The sequence below is a fragment of the Polistes fuscatus genome, unplaced genomic scaffold (genome assembly GCF_010416935.1).
Source record: "Polistes fuscatus isolate 324 unplaced genomic scaffold, CU_Pfus_HIC Scaffold3, whole genome shotgun sequence".
Taxonomy (NCBI): Eukaryota; Metazoa; Arthropoda; class Insecta; order Hymenoptera; family Vespidae; genus Polistes; species Polistes fuscatus.
This window is the reverse complement of record NW_025113107.1, coordinates 9,278,209-9,289,714: the sequence shown is the minus strand read 5'-3', so window position 1 is coordinate 9,289,714 and position 11,506 is coordinate 9,278,209. Positions and strand designations below refer to the sequence as shown.

The window sequence follows — 11,506 nt, the reverse complement described above, 5'->3', positions numbered from 1 at the left end:
AAGTAGAAGAAGATGAAGATGAGAAAGAAAGAAAGAAAGAAAGAAAGAAAGAAAGAAACGAAGGGAGGGGTTGACTTTTAATTTTATATGTATATACGTTGAATTAACGTACTTCAGTGGGATCCAGTAAATAATGTATAGTGGAGTAATAATCCCCCGTTTGGTGCCTTTTTAAGCGACATAAATAATGACGATGAAAGAAAGAAAGAATACAAGCGATGCGAAAATGAAAATAATAATAATAATTTAATAAAAAAAGAAAATAAAAAAGAAAGCAAGGAAGAAGAGAGAAATAAATTGTTCTTATAAACAAAAAATCGGCGATCGCGGGCGCGCATTAACACACACATTAGAGAACACGTACATACAGATAGACATTATTTACTTACATACATACATACATACATATATACATACATGAATACATAATATTCATGTACGTATACATAAATACTTGAGAATACCTGCATGCATATATCCCTCTTTTTCGAGAAAAATAAATAAAAATAAAATAAAAAATATAATCGCGCGCGCTGACGGCGATCGCATTCTAGTGCCAAATAAGAGTTAATAAGATCTTATTAAGAAGACGCGTAATAATAATAATAATTATTTAAATAAATAAATAAAAAAAAGAAGAGAAGAATAGGCGGCGCGAAAAGAATAAACACAAAAACAAAAAGAAACAAACGTGCGTGAAAAGGGAAAAATAATAAAAAAAGAATAATTTAAAAGAAAAAAAAATAATAACAGAAGATGAAGATAAATAAATAAATAAATAAATAATTAATTAATTAATTAATTAATTAAATAAATAAATGAAAAGAGCAGAGATGAAAGAAAATAATAATAATAATAAAATAAAATATAATAAACGAGATATGAAATTTTATAGGGAACTTTTTAGAGAAGACGAGTCTTTTCTGACGCTGGGTAGAATTAGTAAATTTTATATGCACTGATTGTTTGATTATGACTATCAATAATAAAAGGAACGGTGTTCAATAGATTGGTATTTAAAAATTTTTAAGTCTCGCTGTGTACCGATGCCGTTTAGAGGCTTGATGCTTGGCGTGCGATTATTACTTTTTTTATAACAAATTTAGAAACAAGATTTTTTTATACACAAATGAGAAAAAAGCAAGAAATAATTTCTCTTCGTTATTTTTCCTTTCTTTCTTTCTTTCTTTCTTTCTTTTTCTTCTGGATAAACGCACGCCGCGCATCCGTGCCCCTACCACCACCCGCATAAATCTTTTTCTATTTCTATTTCTTTATCTCTATCCCTATTTCTATCGCGATCTCTAGCTTTGTCTTTATTTTTATCTTTAACACACACGACACATGCCATACGTTTCATGCGCCAATTTTGAATGACCCGCCATTCTTAACGAACGATATAAACGACGATAGGAAACAAAAAGTGAAAAGAATACGAAAAATATTTGAAAACGTGTGCATCTCGAATAGCCACCTTGTTGTTACTTTTATATTATTATTATTATTATTATTATTATTATTATTATTATTGCTATTATGATTATTATTATTATTATTAGTATTATTATTATTATTATTATTATTATTATTATTATTATTACTATTACTGTTATCGTTGCTACATATTCATAATGTACAAACGAATCTATGCAACAAATTCGTTACGGATGATAAGAAAAAGTAAAACGAAAAAAAAGAAAGAGTAAGAGATATGTCTGTTGCAACAATAACCTATTCGCAACAACGAAGCGAGTAATAAATAATTAATCGCATTTTGCGAAAGATTTATATTGCTCATGCCTCTTACGTTTGCGACCTGAGAAAGAAATCTATTAATTTCTTGTATAATTTTTTTTCGCGACTTCGCGCTCTCTTTCTTTGTTAACTCTTCTTTTTTTTTTTATTGGTTATTTGGTTTAAATTAAAAAAAAACATTCAAATACACGGGAGAGCTACTACAGACACGAAAGAGGTGAAAATAAGTAAGAAATTCGATCATCGAATTTATCCTGTTCTAACATTAAAAACACGAAGATAAATTTACATAAATACATGAAGACATTCTTAGATTAATATTTGATAAGAGTGTGATATACAAAAAGAAAAAATGAAGATGAAAACTTCCGAGAGTAATCGCATTGAGAAACGAGAGAGATAAAGGTAATTACCCTAATCACATTCATATACATTGAATAATGTAGCGGTATTATAGTGTGTATGCAATTATTAGAATGCGCATCGTCAATTTATTGTTATTGTTATTGTTTTATATTTCATTGTATTCTTCTTCCATTTGTTTTCTTTCTTATTGTTTGTTTTTTTTTTTATCTCTTTCGTAACATTTTCGTCGTTTTCGCATTGGACGAGAACCGCACGAGTGTCGAACGAAAAAAAAAAATACTTTACAGTTTCTAATCCGATCTCATTGAAATTTGTATTAATTATTATTTGAAAAAAAAAAAAATAATAAAAAATAAAAAGAGTAATTCTCTGTGTGTCTGTGTTCGCAAAGAAAGAGTCAGCATAAAAAAAACAAAAGAAAAAAAAGAGGAAGAAAGACAGAAAGAAAGAATTGTTTGATGGAATGAAAGTTAAAAAAAAAGAAATAAATAAATAAATAAAAACATATATAACGATCATACATATATAAGATATTACGAGTGCCATATATAATAAATACGTTCGATTTCAAGTTAATACGCGAAATTAAATGAATTTTCGAGAGAGAAAGAGACACGAATGCGAAAGTTCAATGACGCGTTTGAACACATAGAAATATTTCTTTCTTTTCCGTTCGTCACGTCGCAAACATTTATTTATCATTATTATTGTACCTTTATATTTTATGATATATATATATATATATATATATATATATATATATATATATATATATATGCATATGTAAACACACGAACATAATCTCGTATTGTGAGAAAAAAAAATCCAGCACGTACAATCACGAGCCCTTAGCCAAAAATTATTTTTATTTAGTTGCTGGCAGCGCAATGTGAAATATAACAATCGGTGACGTTCTACGTTCGAATAAATGTAATATAAATAAGAGAAAGAGAGAGAGAGAGAGAGTATGTGTATATATGTGTGTGTATAAAAAGCAATAATATTATACGTTGAACGTCGCCGTTTGATTGTCCTCGCCAACAACCCCAACAACCTTACCCCCAAACCTACTCCCACACACCACTAACCACCCTTCACATGAAATGCCAACGAATGGCATTTTTATGATTTTCTTTTATTTCCTAATCGTTGTCACATCGAGGAAGCATTTTATAAACAATATACAAAAAAAATAAAATAAAATTGTACATCACATCTTTTCTTTTTTTTTTTTCTCCGACGTTTTAAAAAAAAGCTCCTCGAAGAGATAGACAAGAGATAAAAAGAAAAATCATGTGTACGATCGCTATTTTTTACGGATCATCATTTTGCATGCATTGCGCTACACTTATATATTTGTTGAACTTATTATTTTATATAAATATATAGATATATATATATTAATTATTCGCATGGGTCATTAAGGATCAAGAAAGCGATAATAATATTTTATGTATTTACGTTGACGATTTGTATGTATATATTATATATTATGTTAAATTGTACACAGCCATATCTCTCAACGACTCGTGTCGATATATGTTTTTTTTTCCTCTTTATTTTTTTCTATAAGTATTTAACCCCAATTCGACGACTTTCGTGGATTTTCTTCTCCTTTAAAAAACAAAAAAAAAGGAAAAGGGTTTTTTCTTTTTTTATCCTCGAATTAATCCGACACGAGGACGTAGATCGAGACTAGAAACAAAATTTGCGAATGTGCGTGCAATGTCATTTTTAAAAATACTTTTCAAGAGGATTTTACTATAAAATATATATAAATAGATAGATATATATATATATATATATATATATATAATATATATATATATAAATTTGTACGTATGTACACGTGTAACGTAGCTTTTACGAATTGTAAATATCAGTTTCGTGGTTTCGATCGAACGTCATTTTAAGTGTTTATCTTTTGTTTCTTCTTTAATATTATTTTATCCTTTTTCTTGTGCGACAAAGGAAATTTGAGGTATATCCAAAGTATATTATAATAATATATATATATATAATTGTGTATGTATATTCGATGTTACACCGAGGAAGCATGCGTGAGCTCTTCTCACTGTAGCACGGCAAAAGTCTTTTAGCAGCTATGATTATTATTATTATTATTATTATTATTATTATTATTATTATTATTATTATTATTATATATTTTTTTAAGTTTATTTCGCGCGGGGTTGTCCCCCACCTCCCCAACCCGTAATGTATGTTATTATGTCTCTGTCTTTTTTGTTTTTATAGATAAACCTATCGTAATATGATTTCTATTATTATTATAATTATTATTATTGAAGTAGATATTTTTAATTATATGACCTAAAGAGACGCATAGAATTATATGTACACATGCATAACCACACAGAACACACACCAAACACAATTTATTAAATAATAGTATGATTTTACATTGTTTTGTTTATCCAACAATGGAGATTTTCTTTTTCTTTTTTACAGAGCCAAATATTCTATACAAAATTATCCCATAACCCTTTCCAATTATCTTAACGAGTAGAAAAGAATGTAGTTTATATTATTAAGATTTTACGTTATCATTGATGTATATATGATATAAAACATTAATATATTTATGATTTTATCCCGCATCTTTATTATTATGCGTATTCAAATGAATTTAGTTTTGCACATTATTATTGTTATTATTATTATTATTATTATTTTTATTATTATTATTATTATTATTATTATATTCTTTTTTTTTTATTTTAATTATGTCGCAATTATTTGACTTGAATTTATTTGTTTTCGTAAGTTTTTGCAACATGCATTAAAAAAAGAACACATCGAATAGATGTTTTATATTTTATAGTTAACGAAAGGTCGTCAATTTTCTTGACAGAAAGTAAATATAATTTTGTTTTAAATCTCTAACGATCGGCCCCACCCTCAATGTTAAAATTAGTTGACAAATAAAATAACAAGAAATCTTATCCGACGACCTATCGTTTCTGTCAATGTAGTTGCTAATGAAACAACAGTTGCAAAATAGTACGAGCAAATGTAGGAAAAAATGTGAGAGTGTATGTGCCTGTATGTGTGCGAGTGTGCATGAGGAATAGCAGAATAATAATGAAATTATCGAAGGTATACTAATAATTGTCTTTTCACAGAATTTGCATCTTCAACACCGAACAAGTCAGAGTCGATGACGGAGACATGGAAGGAAAAGACACGAATGGCATCTTCGCATGGTTCGGGCAACAACAGCGGCGGGTCTCAAGCGGCCGATGGATTTTCTTCAGGTAGAAGCGGAGAACGTGGAGCGAGTGGATCATCCTCAGGATCATTGGGAATGACTACGACAACCGGTACGACATCCTCTGCAATGATGACGACGACGACGACAAATACGACAATGTCTACGTCCACGTCATCAACGACATTGTTATCATCGACGTCATCGTCGTCGACTAGCAACACTGGGCCAAGTCCTATGGATACATCAGGTAGCAGGCAAACTGCTGCTAGCACGCCAATAACCAGAGGTTCTTCATCCTCTGCGCCTGCTAGCGCGAGGAGTTCCCAAAGCAGCAGCAGCAACAGCAGCAACAACAACAATAACATTCATAACAACAACAACAACAACAACAATAACAACAACAACAATAACAACAACAACAGTAGCACGCCAGTCGCTACGACGAACTCGTCGACCAGCGGTAGTGGACAACAAAGTGGTACGGCTACCGGAACCATGTCCGCGCCTACCGGGAGACAGGTGCCCAAAAGACGCATGAGACGTCGCGCTACTTCGCATTCACAGGATCCGGCTGAACAATTAACCGAGATGTCCGTGCGTGGTTTGAATCTCTTTCGTTATGCCTCGATATCGGAGGGAGTCTATCAGTGCACCGAATGTGCTAAACTCGATATTCAAAAGACATTCAAGAACAAATACAGTTTCCAGAGACATGCCTTCCTATATCACGAAGGCCACCAACGTAAAGTCTTCCCATGTCCTGTATGCAGCAAAGAATTTTCGAGGCCCGACAAAATGAAAAATCATATGAAAACGGTCCACGATTGCTTCATGCCTAAGGATTGTGTCATGCCCTATAACTTTTTTTTCTCACAATAGCGGGCGGCGGCGAGGCGAGGGCGAGCTGGGTCAAGCAGAGCGCAAACCGATGTTGGTGGTAGACAAGCAACAACGACGTCGAACAGGTCTTCGAGTAGTGAAACGGCATCGGGAACTCCAATAAGTGTTCCCGGTCGTAAAAGAGTTTCTGACAAGGCACTTAATAAAAGACGCCGTCTCTCTACCACCAATACATCTTCAAGTAATAACCATGACGTATAAGTGCAACGTCGCGCGAATTTATTCATATATTTTTAAAATAATTACAGTGGGGAATGATGGAGGGTGTCATTAAAAAATTAAATAGGGAAATATATTAAATTATTCTAATAGAAATCTACCTAGATTTTTTTGTTCATGTTTTATACGAAAACATTTTTTATTCGTTTGGGTATTTCTATTTAAAATGTTTTACCCTCTAGAATATCTTCGTATATTTACGATCAAACTTTCCAATAATTAATTGGATGCGAATATCATGGATGCGTACAAATCTGACTTTCATACATTATTTTTATTCGGTTTGGTCGGTATTATTTCAACGATGCTTTTAAATTCTTAACTGTTATTCATATATTTCATTAAAAAATATATTTCCGGTATACATTCCCTTTTAATTCTTTCCTCCCTCCACCCCCTAATTGCATTAATATCGCACGATGCTGTACAAGCGCTCTGTCTTTCGTAAAAACGCCAGCCAGCGTACCAAGATACGCTTTGGACCAATCACCGAAAGACAATAATGTCCGGTGATGGCGATGACCTCGAACGGCTCACCTCACCCCCGCCATCGCCACCTAATGTAACTGTCATGATCATGATGTCATACATGGGATTTATGCAAAGGAGATGTTTTTTCTTTCATTACTTCTATTTGCTTTTGTCCTTGTTTTCTTATTTTACTATTTTAATTCTATTTTCCCACGTGTGTTGTCTATTATTTTGAGAAATTGTTCTAACGGATTGATAATTAAAAAAATTAAAATATTATTCAAAAACCGCGTAGATTCGTCAACGTTCTTGAAAGTTTTTCCGTTTTGTGCAATATTGACTAATGCTAGCAAGATCTAAGCTGAATCTGCTTTGATTCTGAAGAATTTAATTTTTCTTTAATATTATTATTATTATTATTACTATTATTATTATTACTACTACTACTACTCTTACTACTATTACTATTATTATTATTTGTTTTACTTCTAAGATACATACGTGCATATTTATATACTCTGACGTAATTTTGACGCGAATCATGCTCGCATTTATGCGTTTGCACTTTTATTCGATGCGTTTTTGCTTGATACTTGGTGAAACAAGAGACAAGCCAATGATTTTGTTATGTTCGTCCTTTTCGATCGGTCCTACATCGTGCCTTACAAACATTTTTTTCTTTTTTCTTATATTCTTCAAGGGGTAATCGAACAAAAAATATACATGTCTTCCCGAACGGTCGACTCATTGGAACATTCATTATTATTTCTCTTAAATATTAAAATCAATTTCCATTAAAAAAATATTCGGCATAGTTTGTGGAATGAAAAATTTCTTTGATTTGCTTTTTTTTTTATCAACTTCTAATTCGATCACAACCCTGTCACTGACAACTCTGCTTGTATATGTTAAAATCATCTTTCCTTACTTTTCCATTCTCCATTTACACATCTCAGTATTGCATCAAGATCATCGTGAACAAGATGATGATGATAGTCCACGACAGTTCCAATTTAAGAGAGAAAGAGCTTATTTTGCTTTACCTCTCATCTTCTACTTCTTTTTATCTTAACGTCCAAGAAAATTCAAGTAAAAATGAAAAAAAATATAGTTTAACGGAAGTGCTTTAGTACACATATCCGTATTCGAATAGTAGTCATTTAGAAATCTTTAACCCTTTGAACTGCGATGCATAATTTCGCATTAAACCATGAATATATATATGCGCGATATTTGTTTGTCAGAAATCGTTATGCTCATTTATTTATCATTCTTTATGAAGAATGTATATTAAAGCCTTTCGTAGTCAAAGGGTTCAAGGACATATCTTAGATTAACATATATTTTGATAATCGAAATAATTTAGATAGATAATTAGAAAAATATATACGGATATATATATATATTTTTAGATTTTCATTTTCTTTATACATTATCGCTCAAAATTATTTTAAATAATAAAATAATAATAATAATATATATATAAATAAAGTAAAAAAGTAAAGTTAAATATAGTAAAAAATACGTAATAAATTTTTCTAATAAATCAAGACAGAAAATTGTCACTTTTTGCTTTCCGTATTCATGATTACATATTTTTGACATCCTGACTAACTTTTACAATCTTTTAAAAGTAATTTATTTTCAAAATTAATAATGATATAACATATATATAAAAAATACGTTTTGGACGAATAAAGTTTTTTTAATGGATGAAATATTCAGATTGAACATAATTATTTATTTTTTAAACAAACCATTGGTTTCTATTATTTTTTAATATGGTAAAATAATTTTGACCGGTAATGTGTATATATATGTATATATACATAGAAAGAGAAAAGAAAAAATAATATTTGTTAATAACAAATCAACAAGTCTTTACTAAGAAAGAAAGAAAGAAAGAAAGAAAAAAAAAATATATATATATAAAACATCAAAAAAAAAGAAAACGCCACGATTGTGCAGAACTATATTGATAAGAAAATACATGTACGACGAAAATTTAAAGAAATTTTTATTGTTGAATCACGATAAAAAAAATTTCTTATCAAAAAATGAAGAGAGGAAAAGAAAAAAAGAATAAGAGTTTTTAAAAGTGCGCGTTTTCTAAACTAAGTTTCTTTTCTATTCTATTCTGTTCTATTCTATTTTATTCTATTATACTCTAATCTTTTCTTTTAAGCTCTTCCAGTTTAATTTGATTCCAATGGTGCATAAAAGACCACATATTTATATTGTGGAAAAGAAAGGAACAAAAAAAAGAAAAAGAAAAAGAAAATAATAAGCATGTATATTTTACTCAAGTGTCTTTATGAAACTACAAAACTGCGGGGCAGATGATGAAGAAGGAAGAATAAAGGGAGACACAAATACTTGCAAAGTTTATTAGGTTAAATGCTTAATTAATTAAAGAATTAAAAAAAAAAAGAGCACAACTTATATATGCTGCATGACAGCCTCAATAAATATGTACAGCTATATTACCGTTTTTTTTTTTTGGGACAATGTATGATAGATTATAAATACTATATATATATATACATATATATATATATATATATATATATACATATATCATACTACATACATATATAGATAAATATATTAGAAAATATGAATTATTATCAATTATTACTAATATCTACAATATTATGAATACTGCAATAATGTTATTTTTATTACCATTGTTATTATGACTTATATTAATATTATATTATTGTTCAATTAAGAATAGCACTTCATATTAACTTTTAGTTATGGACAAACGGCGGATATAAAAATGCGATTATATTATTATTATATTATATTATATTATATATATTATATTATTATTATAAATATTATTATTATTATTATTATTATTATTATTATTATTATTATTATTATTGTTAGGTGTATAAGTTACATGCACAAACGCACGCATACGTTGTAAACGAAGTTTTATTATCTATGCAAAAAAGATAGTATATATGGTGTTTGTCGTCCCGAATTAATTAAAAAGAATTAGGTCTCGCCGATTTGTTTCACTTTATTTTTTTTTTTTATTATTTTTTTCTTTCCTCTTTGATGTATTAACGATACGTCATAGATATATTTACTTTGCGCGTTTGTTCCTCTATACGCGCATTCGTTCGTTCGTTCGTTCGTTCATTTATTCGTTAGTTGATTCGATAAAATATGCATAAGTTGCTATTGTTCGATACATCTTCGATATATATGGTGTTGTTTCCCTTTTTCTTTTTCTTTATTATATTTTTTGGTACTCTAAATGTAAATAGGAAGGAGTACGATAGAAGAAAAGCATGTAGAAAACAAAAATTATCTCTTTTATCTTTTTTTCTCTTTTTTTAATTTTCTTTAGAATTATTTTCTTCAACGAATTTTGCATATGTTATATAAGTAAAATGCAGTAAAATTTGTGTCGTCTTCCTTTTATGAAATATATTTTTCTTTCTATATTCTTTTTTTTTAATTCTAATTCTAATACTAATTCTTTCACAAAAACGATATTTTATTGAGAAAAGAAAAAAAAAATGATACGACAAGGTATGGAAGAAGTAGTTTTACGTTTACTTTGCAAATCTGTTATATTTGAGCTTTTTCGGACAAGAAAAAAGAAGAAGAGAGGGAAAGAGAGAGAGAGAGAGAGAAAGTACCGAAACAAAGGAAAAAAGTATATAATAAAAGTAAAAATAACAAAAAAAAAAAGGAGTTAATAAATAAAGAACAGTATTCTCGTCTTCCGCGTTGATATTGTTTCGTGTGATATAAATAAAAAATTGCCTATAAGGAACTAACATGGAACAACAATTGTTGAAAAAGTTGTTAAGTTTCTTAGTGAAAAATCTGAAAAAAAAAAAAACGGCAGAACCTTCATTATTCAGGCTGCATAATTAAATTTAGACATTATTAAATCTTTATTGTATGTACATAGAACTCGTGAAAGAAATGTGTTGAAAAAATACACTATACATAGAAAGGAAAGACGTAAAAAAAAAAAAAAGATTAAGATTAGATCATCTACGCATCTTTATATACTTCGATCTATCTTTTCATTTGCAAATGGTTATATATGTATATATTATCTGATTATACGCGTAATTATGTGTATAGATTACATATATAATATAAATAATATGCTATATGAGATATATATAATGGTGCATTAAGAAAGATTGATTATTTATTATTCAATAGATATTGTGATATATGCTATTGTTATGTTTGATGTTCGAAGAGAGAAAAAGAGAAAGAGAGAGAGAGGGTTTGTTTGTTTTAGCATTCGAAATTTTGTCTTTATATTTTGCTTCTGATAATAAAGGTTCTACTGTACATACATTTAACGAACATGCATGCGAGATTTTATTGGAATAATATATGAAGGCTCTCAATTTAAGGTCGCCTAAATTTTCGTAATGATTTATGCACAATTGTATTAAGATCTAAGCACCATATATTTTGAACGAAAAATATTTCACGAAACAATAATATGTGTATGTATATATACATATACATATATATATATGTAGAAATATTTTTGTTTTCCTTTTCTTTGTTTTC

At 29.1% G+C, this 11,506-nt stretch overlaps 1 protein-coding gene across 1 annotated transcript; it reads left to right on the top strand.

Moving 5' to 3' along the window:
• Nucleotides 1–4,910: 4,910 nt before the first annotated feature.
• LOC122519115 (putative protein TPRXL) lies at nt 4,911–8,039 on the top strand. Its single transcript, XM_043638369.1, has one exon. It carries the CDS (start codon nt 5,300–5,302, stop codon nt 6,230–6,232), a length of 933 nt encoding a protein of 310 aa, XP_043494304.1. The 5' UTR covers nt 4,911–5,299; the 3' UTR covers nt 6,233–8,039.
• The last annotated feature ends 3,467 nt before the right edge of the window (nt 8,040–11,506 follow it).

Bases quoted from the DNA above. Each gene is read 5' to 3' on its own strand.
- LOC122519115 (XM_043638369.1), top strand. From the start codon at position 5,300: ATGACGGAGACATGGAAGGAAAAGACACGAATGGCATCTTCGCATGGT.